Source organism: Hoplias malabaricus, chromosome 17 (genome assembly GCF_029633855.1).
Source record: "Hoplias malabaricus isolate fHopMal1 chromosome 17, fHopMal1.hap1, whole genome shotgun sequence".
NCBI lineage: Eukaryota > Metazoa > Chordata > Actinopteri > Characiformes > Erythrinidae > Hoplias > Hoplias malabaricus.
Window position 1 is genome coordinate 12,518,071 of NC_089816.1, and position 16,727 is coordinate 12,534,797.

General features: G+C 40.0%; 1 protein-coding gene across 4 annotated transcripts in view; it reads left to right on the forward strand.

The window, feature by feature from the left end:
* The window catches only part of ppip5k1b (diphosphoinositol pentakisphosphate kinase 1b), a 35,924-nt gene extending 19,360 nt beyond the window's left edge, over positions 1-16,564 (forward strand). The window contains exons 20-28 of one of the 4 annotated variants that reach the window (XM_066648564.1): positions 112-239; positions 1,202-1,325; positions 1,620-1,727; positions 1,830-1,946; positions 2,193-2,330; positions 2,856-2,952; positions 4,433-4,561; positions 13,573-13,710; positions 15,406-16,564. In XM_066648564.1, the coding sequence (XP_066504661.1) occupies positions 112-239; positions 1,202-1,325; positions 1,620-1,727; positions 1,830-1,946; positions 2,193-2,330; positions 2,856-2,952; positions 4,433-4,561; positions 13,573-13,710; positions 15,406-15,494 (1,068 nt within the window). In that variant the 3' untranslated portion in view covers positions 15,495-16,564. The remainder of the gene's footprint in view (positions 1-111; positions 240-1,201; positions 1,326-1,619; positions 1,728-1,829; positions 1,947-2,192; positions 2,331-2,855; positions 2,953-4,432; positions 4,562-13,572; positions 13,711-15,405) is intronic. The other 3 variants (XM_066648565.1, XM_066648566.1, XM_066648567.1) reach the window with 3 other exon arrangements.
* Positions 16,565-16,727: the final 163 nt, after the last annotated feature.

Here is a 16,727-nt window from a genome sequence, read left to right on the forward strand (position 1 = left end):
CTATAGAATGTTCAAACAAAGGATGTAGAATCAGATAAAAATACTGAGAGATTTTTCTTTCTATTTTTTTTCTATTTCTCTATATTTCTCTCTCTCATGTTTTTGCTTCAGGAATATGGATTGTGTAAACCAGAGAAACTGGACATTGCCAGTGCCTACTGTCTGCCCCTGATTAAGAAGATCCAGCTGGACTTGCAAAGAACACATGAAGATGAGGCTGTTAACAAGCTGCATCCACTGTGAGCCTCTTTAACAGCCCACAATGTACACCGATCAACCATAACATGACTGTGTTTTGAAACTCACTGTCCATTCTCTCAGCTCCACTGATGGTACTGGAGCCACTGTAGTTTTACAATTACAGTCGTTCATCTGCTGTTCTGCATACTTTGCTCAGTGCTGTCGGTACACTGATGGTGTTGTGTTGGTATGAGTGGATAAGACACAGCGATGTTACTGGAGTTTTTAAACATTGTGTCTACTCATTGTCCACTCTGTTAGACACACCCACCTCGTTGGTCCACCTTGTAGACCAACTATTGCTGTACAGTTTGTGTTGGTCATGCTCTAGTTCTTCATCAGTGGACACACGACATTAAAAACTCCAGCAGCACTGCTGTGTCTGATCCACTCTTTCCAATGCAACACACACTACCACAATGGCACTACAACACTGAGAATCCATGAGCCAAATAATACCTGCTCTTTGGTGGTCCTGTATGGGTCCTGACCATTTGAAGCACAGGGTGAAAAGGGATAACAAAGTATGCAGAACAACATATGGACTACAGTCTGTTATTGTATAACTACAAAGTGCTCCTGTTTGTTCACTGGAGCTGAGAAAATGAATAATGAGAGTAGAAACAAGGAAGTGACAAGGATGTTATGTCTGATCGGTGTATGCTGTAGGCTTAACTATACTAATTTTTGATACCCTTTAGGAAGTGTGATTTACCAGCTATAATGAAACAGAAAGATCTTGTACATGTTTAACAAGATTATCAAATGTTCAAGTCTAAGCAGGTTTGTCCTTGTCTCCGTCTAATAGCGTTACTTTTGTGGGGGGATTTTGTGGGTTTTAACAATACTAAAATTAGTTTTTTTAGATGTGGATGTTGAATGTTAAAGGCTGGCATTGGAAGTAGCTGTTAGGCTTATGTGAACCTCCGTGAGTGATCAGTCTGTGGTTTTCTTTCTCCTGGTGGTTCAGGTACTCGCGAGGCGTGATGTCTCCGGGTCGCCACGTGCGGACCCGGCTTTATTTCACCAGTGAGAGTCACGTCCACTCACTACTCAATCTCTTCCGCTATGGAGGCCTCCTCAATGTCAGTATGAGTCTATTAGAAGCTGTTTACACATTCAGAAACAGTATTAGTCGTTATGGATTTAACATAATCTTCAATAATTTGATCAGAAATGCATGTGTTTAGATTTGAAGTGTGTGGACTGTAGAAATTCATAAGAGTGTTAAGTGTACTTTACAATGGCACCCATGGTGATGTACTTCCCTGTAAAATGAAAGATCTATGCATTAATGTACTGTATAAGTGTGATTATAAATATTTGGAACCCTTTGATAAAATTGTGTTTTATATAGAGCTAAATTTTAAATGTTTTAGGAGGAAAAAGATGAGCAGTGGAAGCAGGCCATGGACTACCTCAGTGCTGTAACTGAACTCAACTACATGACTCAGATAGTGATAATGCTATATGAAGACAACAATAAAGTAAGTTTCAGATCAATATACATCTCCATTACTGAGTGCTACTGCTGAATGACAACACCCTCTTTAACCTTTGTGTGTGTGTGTGTGTGTGTGTGTGTTCAGGATCCATCTTCAGAGGAACGTTTCCATGTTGAGCTGCACTTCAGTCCTGGGGTCAAGGGCTACAAAGATGAGGAGAATGCACCAATGGGCTTTGGGTTCCGCCCTGCCTCTGTAGAGGTGTGTGTGTGTGTGTGTGTGTGTGTGTGTGTGTGTATATATACACACTTTCGTATTATGATATCAGTTTTGGTATTTAAATATTTAAAATGTTTCTAACCAAACAATATATAGTATCAATAATTAAGTAAAACAAATAATTTAAAAAAGTTGGTATAAAACACTAATTTATAAGTGTGTAACAGAAACATGAAGGCAGACATTTGGAAAATTTCTGCAAACACCTTATTCCTGTCCTCATTATAGAAGCCAGAGAAACGGGAAGACTTGGGCAGTTTGGAAGATTTGTCTCAGGATGAGACTGATAGAGCTTTACTTACCGAACCCTTAAGCATCCACAGGAAGTCCCCACTTATACGCAGACGCAAAGCTGGCTCTATGGAGGTACTGTTAATTAACACAGCATTGAGAAGGGTTCTCACACCGATCATGATGCCACCAAACTATTATTAAAAAGTAATAAACGTGATAACTATGTTTTTGTACAGAATACTTGTGTATCGTGGTTATATTTGTGAAACATTAGAACGATGTTCTCCCATTCACACTGTTGTAAAATATTTCCCTGCCCCAATGACACTGCTCTAGAATAATCCTTGGAATCTCCTTAATTTACAGTATTATTCTTGAGTGATCTCCAGTATTCACACTGCTCTAGAATGTGGACTAAATACCATTTTTGGAATAAGGCACTTAATCACACTGTTCTGGAATGCTTCCTGCAATCAGGCTTCTACACTGAGAAGCTTATATGCAGTTTGTGTTGTGAATTGCATTTGTTTCTGCAACTTCTCACTTACAAGAAGCTACTCAAAAGTTGTCAATGTCTTTGAAGTGTGAGACATGAGCTGAGAGGAAGTTTGTTGCCTCATTTAATTTTCATGTATAAAAATGTGCTTCCCCCCACAGGTCCTCTCGGAGAGCAGCACATCCTCTTGTGGTGGATCCTATCGCCTGTTTCCCTCGTGTTCTCGCCAGTCTCCTGAGGTCAAGCCCAGTGGCCTCGGTACGTATCATGTCTCCTCCCACTGTTTCATTTATCTCCTCTATATCAGCAACAGAGCTACTTGTCAATGTCTGTAGTCACATGACTTCTCTTTGACCCCTGGATGACTCTCCTGCTCAGAATATATCGCCCCTATTTCAGCACAACACCCATGAGGATGTACCCAGGCTGTTTAGGTTAGGGTCAGCTCATTCTTTGCCTGTTGCGTCTGAAATGTGCTCATGCTGCCGGTAATAATCTAAATACAGCTGCTGGTAGCACATTGCGCTCTATTCCTGTCTCTCCTGCTCCCTTGGGAAAAGCACCCTTTAAGAGGTGAAACAATGCTAACAATACATCAGATGGTGAACCTACGGGGTCTTACTTGTGCTTTCATTTAACAAACCCAATTCAGCTTAAATGTTTCAGGCTATGTTCAGGCGGCTCAAGAGTAGAGAGAAATTTAATTGATTTCCCATTTACTTAATTGGTTTGTGGCGTCTGGTAATAAACTACATCAGATGGTTTGTTTCATGTTAGATTCTTGGGTTTATAAAATAATTATATTCTGTTGTGTTTGTTTTTCATATTATTAAATGCAGCATTGATAAATATTAACTGATTATTTTTTTTAAAAATAGTTGCTGTCTAAACATTGTTGAAGCATTTAACATTTAAAGTCACAGCTGATGACAGTGCGTGACCCGTTTGTATAGATTCCTTAGTGATGTGTGAGGCCTGTCTCTTGCACCAGAATAAAAATAGCTGGTCTCTATCTGTGAGCTCTTCAGGGCAATAGTTCATGTGGAATACCGGGAATATCCTGAAGGAAGGAATGCGTTAATCTCCCTTTGTTTGATGAGCAGCCATTTGGATTTACAGTGTTTAACCTGTTGGCGCTGTTAATGTGTCAATTACACAGTCGCAGAGTGTAATATTGAGTCGCATAGTGCATTTGACCACTTTTAATTATTAATGTGTCATTCTGTACACACAGTGACACACACAACCTCCTTGAGGAGGAGATTGCCACTGGGTGTCTATAACATACTGCAGGGCAGAAAGAGGTTGTACATTGCAGAGCCTTTAATACTGAGGCCAAAAATTATCTATTAATTTTCTTTAATAACACACTTTCTGGGTGCTGTTATCGTAACAATTGTAGATTGGTTCATTTATATTTTGCTAGTATTTTTGCCATCTGAAAACGGAAATATTTCTAAGGAGTTATGCAGGGTACTCACCTGCCATACCACCACCATTTTATCTAATTCAACTAATGGATATCATGGATGTGCAAAAGCTCCAATTACTCAGGGGGCAGATTTAAATGAGCTGAACTTTGCAAAGCTAAGTGATTTGAAAGAATCACTGGTAAAACAGAGTTTTTGATGAGCTTGTTGCTGGCGTGTCGTCCTTTGAAGAGTTGATGCATGTTCAGAAATGACAACTAACCTACCGTCAACATTTTCCCTTCCTCCACCCACCCAAATTCTCACAGGCTCTTTATTCGCTGGCCTCTTCAGTGCCTCCTTCCGGGGGGTATCCTCCAGTGCCCCAAACCTGCGGGAGTTAGCCCAAGCCCAGCGTAAAAAGACCACCTCCCCTAGGAGGAGGTCTAAAAGAGACGGTACGTCCCAACCCTCCCCATGTCTTCTGGTTTCAATCAAGGGCTCTATGCTGATCAAAAGAGCACTTTTTTTTTTACCTGTATTCCTGATCAGATTCTGCTGCTACTGCCAGGCCCTTACCCCAACAGATCACCCCTACACTGCCCTTGATGAACCCACTGCTCTTTCCTCTGTATGGTCTTTGGGCTTTTGCACAGACCTAAACACAAACTGCCCTGCCATTTGCACTTTCTTGCACTTTGCCATTTTGCAGCTGAGATCATTCTCTGCCTGAACCCCGTAGCTAAGTAGTGCAGGTAGATTCTGTTTCCCTTGAGCTCACTGTGCCTCTGATTGCTGAAAATGCCCCACTCCCTCACTTAATACTATGTTCAATCTTCTACCAATTCAATATAAACTTAAGATGGAAAGCACCTTAATTTAGTTCACAGTTCATTAATTTCTCATTTATTGATCATTAAAACACTGGGTCTAATGCATGGAAGATTGTAAATGGCACATCGGTTTGTTCCTGCAAGTGAGCGACTGAGTGTGTGTTCATGTACGTGAGTATATTAACATAACTGCAATTATAAATGTATTCTTTTAATTCTTGTATCATCTCATAGCTTTTTTTTTAGTTTTTTTTCACCCCAAATTTCCAAAATGTCTTTGCACTTTTTTTGTTTGTTTGTTTGTTTATAGCTTACCTTGTCATTTACTCTGTAAAAGTTGTTGTGTTTCTTATAACCTCCAGAGGGCTGTGTTGTACTTTCAGTTTGTCAAGCATACACCAGTCTCTTCAGAAATTTTTGTTTTCAGTAGACTGAGAGAGGGATACTAAAGGGAATGAAAAAAAAAAACAGTTCAGAACAATGGCACAGAATATAAATGTTTTGTTTAGTAGCAAAGTAGTTAAAGCAGTTAGCTCTATACCATTCATATATCTACATGTCTGTTTATTACAGCTTAAAATATTTCTGTTTTCAGCCTCATCTACTTGGTTAGAATCCTGGGTTGGGTCCCTACTCTGGTGCACAGAAATGGATTATTCCACGTGGTGTCACTGTGTGTCTAAGAATGAGAACTGCAGCATTTTAGACCTATTAAATTAGTGCCATGTCATTCTGTTCTCTTCAAAAGGGTGGAATTAGAGGAGTGTTTATATAATACGAATTGTCTTTATTTATTATCTTATTATGTAAGCGCTGTATGTATTTTTCCTGAAACATTTAGTTGATTTTAAAGTACTATAAAACTGGTAGATTAGCTAGTGTCTGCATACATTTTTACTGGTGTCAGGTCTCAGTTTATGGCTAATGCTGCAGGATCGTAATGCTGCAGAATAACACAGCTTACTTCTTTTATTCCCCCAGAGCTGCTCTCAATGCCGGCAGTAAAAAGGTTTTCAGTATCATATGCCAGGCATCCAAGTAATGGTATGTCTGTTGTTTGAAGTCTGTGTGTTTTGACACTCTACTTGCATGCCCTCTGGGGTCGTTTCATGGTAGTGATTTGTTGGCATTCTGATTTGTGAATATAATTTGCCGCAACTTGTTTTAACTGACATCTCCCCTCACGTCTGTTCCCACCTGATAAATCTAGATTCTCCAACTCCACCCATAGCATCTCCCATTTGAGTCTGATTCTATTCTTTCCTGACTCTTTGATTCTTCTCTTTCATCTGCAGAGATGCATGCGCTTGACTTCTGAAATATATCTCTTGTGATATATTGATTGGTTTATCCACCGATGGTTAACCCTACGTCATTGTGCTTTAGAATTAATTGTTTAATTAACCATTACTATTGAATTACTGTGAAATAATATTGGAAAAAGTGATATACTGCAGCTGTGTCTGATCTTGACATCGCAACAGTTCCATACAAATCATGAGCAAATATTGCTTTAACGCTCCTTGATAGTGAAGGCAAGAGTTACCACACTGTCTCACTCATCGTAATTAACTGATGCTGAGGACTATAATACCCAGAGACAGTGAGGATGGTCAAGTTGAGACATAGCTGAAGAGTTAAAGCATGTAGTGTGAGAGTGATTATGTGTTCTTGTATTACAAATAACCCTTGTCAACAAGCACATTTTTACATCTACTGCTATCTGACATTCCTGAGGCTGTGTTATAGATCTGATTTTAAGCGTCTGTTGTTTTAGTCTCAAGGATATCACTATATATCTGCTGCCCTGAGATACAGCTTGTTTTCTGGGATCAGACTCCTCTACAGTTCTGAGTTTAATATTGTTCCCTGTTTCAGTACACCTTCAGCAAACAGAACACTGGCTAATTAGCTAAAGACTTCAGGTATTTAAGAAAAGGAAAACTATGGAAATCTGTACAGAACTGTGCTGCCCCTTAAGGTTTTATTTTTACAGTGTGTAATTTCTTGCTGGTGTTGTCTTTTGCCAAAAAAAACGATAACTGTAAAAAAAAAAAAAAAATTGGACATTTAAGCATTTATCACTTTGTAAATTTGTCCTTGCTTTTGATTGAGCTAAAAGATATTTACTTTTCCAGGCAAGTCTTAACACTTGCACTGTCTTTTTTTCACTGGCCTTTGTAATGTGTGCAGAATGTGATTTCCAATTGTTTTGTTTAAATATCCGCAGACAGAATACATTGTCATCATGAAGTCAGCATATAGTATTAATGCTAACATCACAGAAGTGTAAATTACCTTTGACACAACCCCATACCAAGACAGACCTTGGTTTATGGAATCTTCTGAAATGCCTCCAGATCTATTTAACCTTGTAATTTTGTTATGCACTATAGACAGTATATTTTTTTTCTGTCACTAACTAGGTTTGTAGGATGCTACTTCCAGTCACCTGTTGACATCACACTTTTCAACACACAAATCACTTTTTTTTTTAATTTAATTACTTGCGCTAAACTGCTCCTGTCCCAACTTTTTTTTTTTGTATTGCAGACCTGAATGGCAGGAGTGGATGTATATTTCCAGATGTATTAAAGCCGACCAGACAAACATGCGATGTCACGTTTTACTATCCACAGTGAAAAATGACACATTTATTCAGAATAATAATTGTAAGGGTTTTTCCCAAAGTGTTCCACCTCGGTACACAGGCCTCTTGCAGGCCCAGCTGTTGTTTTTTTGCATTTCTAAGCAGTGAATGTTTTTGGGTGAACATAACCAATGCTGTTTAAGGAAAGCTTTTTTCTGCATTTTCTATGAAGCCAGCTCCAAAACACTTTCAAAAGGAGCGTTGTGGGAATTCAGTGAAGGGTGAGCTGTCTGTGGGGAGAGTGAGTGGTGCCTTCAGTCTCATCACTTTGTGAGTCACGTCAAGTGTCAACTTGAAGTGAGTGAACATTGAGTACAAGTTCTAATGCAGGAACACACAAACCCATCTAACTTTTACATAAAGCTTTTAAGCGTCTTATGCAAATTGAGGACTCAAACAGTGAGAAAATGAGAAATGTTCACATCACTGTTCATGAGCCATGCACTGCTGTTAAGGCGGTGCATGGTTTTAATGATATTACATGATAGTTTGTGATACAGCACTGTGGATCAGGTGCCAGTGCTGGGGCTTTTGAGTTTAGTTTGTTTAGTTTTTGGCTGAGCTGTAGCTGTTAATTTTCTACCTTGCTGAGTCACTCAGCAAATGTTGTTCAAGGCTGAACTGGGCCACAGAATATTGCTGTGCTGCACAGTGCTCTCAGATCCTCCTCATCTCCTCACCTTCTTTCTCATCCATCACTGCCGTGACTCCTTTGTTCTCTTATCCTTTCTTAAAATCTGAGCCAGTCTGTCTCCTGCCATTGAATTTCAGCCCGTTATTTCCTTGTTCTTCAGGGTTTTTTTTCCTCTTTTTTTCCATCTTTTTCACTTTTTTGAACCCCCCTTACTTTCTCTAATTGCTCTCACATTTTTACCTCTTTCCCTTTGCCTTTTTTCTAAACCTTTTCTCAATCTGTATAATATAAACTCCCTGTTAAACCCCTTTACTCACCTCAGATAACTCTGTATGCTTTTTTGTCCCCTCATCTTGCTCTCTTTTCCTCTCCCCCTCCCTTTCTCTTTCTCTCCCCAATTTGTCTCCTGTTGTCCTCCTTCAGAGGCTGCAGAGGAGGAGCAGCAGGTAGCTGAATTATTGGGTGGTCTCTCAGCTGATCCAGCATTGACTCATCACCTTCACCACTGCTCCTACCACCTCCGCCTCTTCACTGCCTGGCTGCGGTCCCATCCAGAGCCCCCTGACTGCTTTTCCGGTCAGCACCCTATGTAGAAGATTCCCACTATAAGAGTGTGCAGGAATGCTGCCACATTGAAATGTAATCACTGTCTGATCTCATCATTCACATCCCTCTGCTGAACCCAAATCCCAGTTGTGTTCTTGGATCAGCATTTATGGGCAATTTTGCATCTATTATTAACAAGCTTATAGTCCTTTGGGCTTTGTAAGAGCTGAACAGCAGACAGACGACTACAGCATTACTCTAATGGCTAGCTAAATGTATTTGTGTCTGTTTGATTAGCCTTCAAGGCTGTCTATATATGTGTAAACTTAACTAGGACAGGGCACTGTCAGAGAACATTATGGGAACTTTACAAGAAGGCAAACATTTTCTTAATTTTTAATTTTAGTTTATGTAAAGACATTTTCCTCCAAGTCAGTTTTCAGCATTTCAGTGATTTTCAGAGATGTTTTTTTTTTAAACAAAAACTAAAAGTCTAGACAAAGAGGTGCATTTTTTTGCCTGCAGCAATGTACTGTCAGTTTTGCCTTGATAGTAGAAGTGTAAATATTCACAAAAATCCAGAATTCAATTTGACAGTTTGTCCCAATTCTATTCAGTGTTCTAAATGTACAGTTAAAGTAGGAAAGATCTCTGAGCAATCTTTTCCAGCAGCAGATAAAATCTAACAAAATTAGTTTGCTAACACAAGATACAGCTCCATAAAATTGGTATATTGTTTATTGTATATTGGTTGTTGTATCAAACAAAGATTGAAATCCTTTCAGAAACATCATCCCTACAATGCTCACAAGGTCATCTAGCATTGTAGATAAATGTATTGTTATTAAGTAATAAACACAAGACTCAAAACTGATCTTGATCACATCAGTTGACCCAGACACTCAAAGTTCAGCAGAGGCCTGCAGTTGGACAATGATTATGTTTTAAAGTTTTAGGATTTCTGCACATGATGCAAATGGAATGAAGTGTTTGGTATTTAGTCTTTCACTGTAAAAAAACATCACACAGTGACATACAGTGTAGCTGTGTGGATCACCCTTCAAGGTGTATTAGATATACATCTGACAAATTCATCATTGACTTCTTAGAAGGCAAACAATAGGTTTTGCTTTAGAGTTTGGCATGTCGCTAATGTAAAGATAATGCCATTTCTGTTTGGATTTTCTATTGTGAAATGTAGCACGGAATCTTCTCCATAGCACTCCACCACACCTTCTGCTTGCCATTGTTTTCTTTCCCTGCCTTTTTCTTCTATATGACTTGAGAAGGATTAAAGATGTGTTGCACGTATGTGAGGCTGTTACTGGCATGACCGCACCACACACGCTCTTACTTTTTTTGTCTGTTGATAATATGTTTCATATGTGGCTTGGTTTTCTTTGCTGTTTGTAAATGACTGTGTACATGTGGAACTGGCATATAGTGAGGCATCCCATAAAGAAAAAGCCCTTAGTGAGACTTGCGCTCTAGATGCTTTTGCCTGATATCAGCAGAGAGCAAAGCCAGTGCACATAACGATAGAAGGAAAAAGCTGTACTGCTGAGTATTGCAGACTTGAAGAGTGTTGCCGATACAAGTTTGTATTAAAGCAGCAAAATTAATCGCATAATTTATACTTTCTGTAGCAAAAAAAAGGTTGTGCCCAACATAAAACTCTTCCATATGTAGGTATGGAAAACAAAATAAAACATCCAGTGTGGTGGGTCTCTCCAGGTGGAAAAATCCTGATAAGATGTTGGTTGGAGAATGACCAACAGGAAGTAATAACAGTAACTCAAAAAACACATTACATCAGTCATTATCTGTGGTTTGAAAGGATCTGTGGACACTCAACAGATAAACCTTGTGTCTGATTGGGTAAAATGCACTCATGTTGGGTTGTACTCCTGCCTGTCTTGAAAAAGATTCTGATGTTGCAGTCTGGCTTTCAGGGCGACACAGTGGTGCAGCAGGTAGTGTCGCAGTCACACAGCTCCAGGGACCTGGAGGTTGTGGGTTCAAGGTGACTGTCTGTGAGGAGTGTGGTGTGTTCTCCCTGTGTCTGCGTGGGTTTCCTCCCACAGTCCAAAAACACACGTTGGTAGGTGGATTGGCGACTCAAAAAGTGTGTGTGTGTGTTGCCCTGTGAAGGACTGGCGCCCCCTTCAGGGTGTATTCCTGCCTTGTGCCCAATGATTCCGGGGAGGCCCTGGACCCACCGCGACCCTGAACTGGATAAGCGCTTACAGATAATGAATAAATGAGTCTCGTTCTCTGTGAACTTTTACAGATGGTAGTGTCAAAGTTTGGTGTTGAGCATGAATATACAGACCCAACCTGCTGTGTGCCATCAGTTCATACTGCTGCTGGAATTTTAGCTGACCATGGAAAAGACTATTGCTGTATTTCAGTGGTCTCCCTGGTTGCCAAATATGAATCTAATGGAGAAGCTAGGAGATGTGGTACAATAGGAGATGTTTAGCATGAATGTGTAGCATGGCCGAAACAAATGTAGGTGATGCAATCATATTACCATGCACCAGAGGGCAGCTGTGGCCTAAAGGTTAGAGACACACACTTGTGATTGAAAGGGTCGATCCTCTAAACAGGAAGAAAACAACGAGGGTGGCATGGGTAAAGGAACAGGGCTTTCTCCACTTCACAACATCAATGACTGGAGTGCCATTTAAGCAAGGCATCTAATCACCTGCTGCTTCCTGGCCATCTTTGCCTGCCAGCCTCACTGGAAGATTGTGTACACTGCCTGTAATAACTTGTTGTGTGTGTGTGTTCATTGCCATTGATGTGTTAAATGCAGAGTCCATGACAAATTCAGGCAGCTTTGAGAGCAAAGGGAAATACTTCAGAGTATTAGAATGGTGTTTGTAATGATCTGGTCAATGAGTATGCAGAAACTAGTGAGAGAAATGAGAGTACATGTTTTTTCATGTTCATTCATTATAACTGGTTCTTTATACTGACCCTAACCTGATCATTTTATTGGGGTATTTACGTTTACCTCTTTGTTTAAACAGCCCCTGAGAGTGTTTGTTGGAGCCAAAATGTGAGTAAATTGGAAATTGGTAAACTGGATTTATCTGCAATCAATGTGTACATGCTTTAATTGTCTGTTAAGTAGACGCAGGCGCAGCTAATGTGAAAAAGCTGCTTAAGCAACGTAGCATCGTAAATATGTTCAGTTTAGACTGTTTATCTTCTAGCAGCCTCCCTCTCCCTCTCCCTCTTTCTCTCCCCCTCTCCCTCTCACTCTCTCTCTCATTCATTTTCAGCTTGTCATGCTTCCTCCATCTGTTTTCCTCTCATTTCTCCTCAGCCTCACTCTCTCCTCCATGTAAATGAACAGGGAATGCAGCAGTGTATTGTAGCAGGGTTCTCTCAGCTGCAATCTCTGTGCGAGGGGAATAAGAAACCCTCAGATTTAGAAGGGAGATACTGTCAAAGAGAGTAGTAGAAGTGAAAATTGAAAGATTGTCCTTAATATACACAAAGTGTCATCCTAAGCCTTGCTAGTTTAAGCCTAGACACATTTAGACTTGCGTTCAAGTCTGGATTTTAAATGGAAAAGGCTGGGAATTCCTTGCCCTTTAGGACCTCTCGGTTTTCACCCCTTTTAAACAACACTTCTCTTCCCCCTCCTACCATCTATTAGAGCAGCAGGTACTGTCTGTCTCCATTAACCCCTGCAGGCTTGCACCAAAAATCATCTTAACACAGCATGTTATGTACAGTGACATAATTCTTTGGGGAGCTTTCAGAGTAATAACCCTTTTAACTGCCCGAAATTGGTGCATTAGTCACTCAGTCTGTTAGCTTTGCAGTTATTCTGATGCTGTAAAGCGCATGATGCTTTTAAATCTAGGATGTCTGCACAATGGCAGATTTTTTTTTTTTTGTGCAACAAATAAGGAAATGTTAGTGTGGAATATGTTGTGTTTGACCTTGGTAACAGGAGGCTTGATGTGGGCTGGGTGTGAGCTTTTGGAGACTGAGACGCATCTCTTCTGTATTCCGATGCGGTTCTGATGAATTCAGTGGAGTTGTTTTGTTGTGACAGCTCATACAACATTTGGTGCTGAGGCTCTACTGAGAAAAATCTACTTCAAGCTGCACTGAGTGAAAGCTTTAATTTCCTAGCTCTTATTTGAGCGGCACAGTCCAAGTGCCCCATGACTGAGGATGATGATGATGGCACCTGACACTGATATAAATGATATAAAAGGCCGTTGAATGGCATGTCCTCCCTGTAGTGCCTTATGGGTTTCTTAAGGTGTGTCCTGCTGTGATATGTATAGTGCTGTGCAAAAGTCAGAGGCCACATTCATGCAATTCATTATGACAATAGCAGATTCATTCTTACAAGCTGGTTTCATTATCTGCCTCTCATGGTCCCAGTAACCCTATACCCACATGCTTCTTAGACTGTATTCTGTTCTGAGTAGCAGCTTCTTGACAGCGCCACATTTTTTTTCAGACTCCTAGTGTTGAGTTGTCTTCTCACAGTGGAAAGAAACACCTGTGGATCTGAAGTGAGACTGGAGCTTGATTTTCTTCTCTCACACACAAAGAGTAAAGCTTACGGATGGTTTTTGCAGTCTGCAAGTTCATGCATCCTTGGATGGCTCTCCATCGCTCCAGAGAATAAATAAATAAATGACGGTGTCTGACATTTGCACAGTATTTTGTGTTTGTTTGAGTGTGACTGTGTCAAAAAACAAAAAACGGTCGCAGTGCACAATAACTACCACAGAGGTGTGTTTTGGATGCATGTTTTTCTGTGTGCTGCAGGGTTTGAAGGCTGCTCCATGGTGCCCTCTATCTACCCACTGGAGACACTGCACAACTCTCTGTCTCTGAAGCAGGTGGACGAGTTCCTCAACAAAGTGTGTGAAAGCAGGAGTGACACCCTCTTCAAGACTTGGAAGTGTAGGTAGCTTTACTTTCCCAATTTCCCTCCCTCTCACATTTACAGCATGCTTTTTTTCTTTGCTTTTTAAGAATTCTTCGCAGCAGTGATTAAAGTGCAGTGTGACATGGTTTCTGACACTGACCAAAATTGCAGAGATTTTTATTAAACACCATTACATTGACACATCCGTTCAGAGTGATTAGATGTGAAATGCAGGATGATGGAAAATCCTAGGGGAGGATGGTGGTGAGAGGAACCAGGGACCAAACTGGGAAATATAGCCATTTTATTTACTATTCACTACATGTGAACCATACGTGAGCTGTCTACAGAGCTTTGTGATGTTGACAGTGGTGAAATATGTTGTCTTTGGGCACATTTTTCTTACAGTGCACTGCATTTACCTCTCTGACAGGAATTAAATTGATAAAAAAAATATATTTTAGGACAAAACCTCATCTCAAAATGTCTCATGCTTCAGGCATGTTTCCATACAATGACTTTCTGTGAGGGAGCTTTGAGAGGCATCTATACTGATGGATGTTTTCTATCTGCATCTGTGTTAACAATATTGTCAGTTTCTCTTTAACAGTTCATTAAACAACAAACCAATCTGTGTGACATAGGATTAATGTTTTATTTATTAAGACATTTTTAAAACCTTATTTCTTCACTACCATGTTAGCTGTCAGTAATTTATAATGAGTCTAAGCAGTGGACCTGATGTATTCTACCATCTCAGCTCTGTCGGCCATGTTTGGCTCCCAGATCCAAGCCCCCAGAGAGTCAGAAAATCCAGAGAGGTCCAGCTCTTGTGTAACTCCTCCATCACAACAGCAGCAATGTGGGCCTTTCTGCTGTGAGAATTTTCCCCATTCCGCCGTCTCACCTCAGAACTCCAGAAGACATCATGTCCCTGAGCTAGAGGAACCAGCCAGCTGCCTGCAGACAGCTGTGCTCCAAAATATCCAGCATTCCTGACAGTGTGCCACCAAAAAAGAAACAGAAGCCTGGCTGTGGAGGCTTGAAAATCTTAAAAACACATAACACACTGTTTTATCCTGTCTTAAAAGGGCCAGTATGCCATTAATAGATCACAAAGTAGGATCTCACTATGCCCCTAATCAGGGTGTTCCCAACATTGCCTTCTTGACCATAAGCTAAGCTGCTTTACAGATTTTTTTTTGTGCCTACAAGTCTCCAACACTTCATGTTGTGGATCATTTGTTCTGTGCCTTTAGAGTTTAAAAAGAGGGTGTGTGGGGGGTTGGTGTTGATCGAAACGAGGCATATGAGGCATTTAATGCTTCTAAAACCCACCGGTTCTGTAACAAATTATTCATGCCTAAATTATACATTTTTAAAGTACATGTAATGCCATAGAGGTAAAAGATGATGCTGTACAGCAAAGGAGTCCTCAAAGCAGGATTGTTTCATTGGCCAGTTTTATTATTTTACCATCATCATTACATTCAAAAACTAAGACGACGTGTAGGTTTTACCAGTGGTTTAGATAGTATAAATAAATGGCTATATTTTCATTGTACACATTACAACGTCTGGTTCCTACGATGAAACATACAAAAACACTATGAATGACTTTGTTCACGTCTTAGCTATTGAACTTTGCATGAATATAGAAAACTCTGACATTACTCTTCGTCAACAGTGCCATTTGCTGAATGCTCGTGTTTCTCTCTGTCTGTTTGTAGACTCTAGTGATCCCCCTAGTGCTGTGTCTAATTCAGAACCTTCATCACCATCAGTGCCTTCATCAAACTTCAGTTTCAACTGTGAATAGACGCAGGCTACAAGGTCTGCACCTGCATTCATCTTCATATTACACCTTTCTGCTGATCTGAGACCAGCTCTACGTTCACTTCTATAGGAGATTATTCCAAATACAGATGCCTCTTATGTACTCCCATTTGCTCTCCTCCAAGTAGCATGGTGCCTTTTTTGGCTCAGAGAAAGAGCATTATTTGGCCTGTCAGCTATCAGAGAAAGAGCACTGAATCCAGTAATTAGTTGCACTCTATACCTCTGTGGCCCGAAGGACTGAGATCTTAATTATAGTCCATTCTGAGCTGTATGATGATAAGGGGACTGGAATACACACTGGTAATTGTCCCTTCTCTCAGCTGATGGCAGTGATCACATCTCCACATTTGCAGAAGCGGGATTTCATTGGACAATGTAACATCAGTCTAAGCCGAGCAACACCTAAGACTTGCAGGTAGACCAATAAGAGCACAGATTTGTTGAGCTTAGATAAGCTGTGTGGAGGCGTTGAGGTCTCCAACTTTAGCACTCACATAAACTGAGTCATGATGCCAGTCAGTACAAATGTACTGCAAGAAAGCAGGAGCCAGTTGATCAAACACAATCTTTTACAATTACTGCTTCTGTGTTTTATGAGATTTTATTTTAAATGCTGCATAATATCATTCGTTTTAATGAGAGACAAAGACTTGAAATGACATTTACCAGTGATAATATTTGAGGTATTATAAGATAAAATGGTAATATTTCAAAATGTGCTTTGATAACAAGTGCCTTACACCTATTGCTTTGTTTTTGACTGTTTTTCTCTTTACAAGGATTATACATAAACCTCTTCAGGACATATTTAAGCACTCTAGTTGTGTCTTTGAGGGCTAGTCAAGAATGTTTAAATATTTGTGATCTACTGTCCTTGCCAAAGGCTTGCTTTATTTGATTCGATCATATACATATTTAATTTGTTAGATTTCCAAGATTGTCTATTTTAATAAAAAAATTGTGTGAAATATTATTTATTGATTGTTTTTAATCTTTGATTGTTAAAAAGTATAATCTTCTTGTAAATAAACAAGAATCTGAATAAAGGATGCTGGCAGCCTGTAATAAGACTGTTCTGTTGGAGATGACGTTAATGATTTTCTTTCAGACTCTGTGATCCAGTTTTGAATTTGGGTTTGGAGGCTTACGGTTTCATTCAGGATGATGAAAACCACTAAAGGTGACTCATGCTTTGCTCTCAGCTGTGGCATGT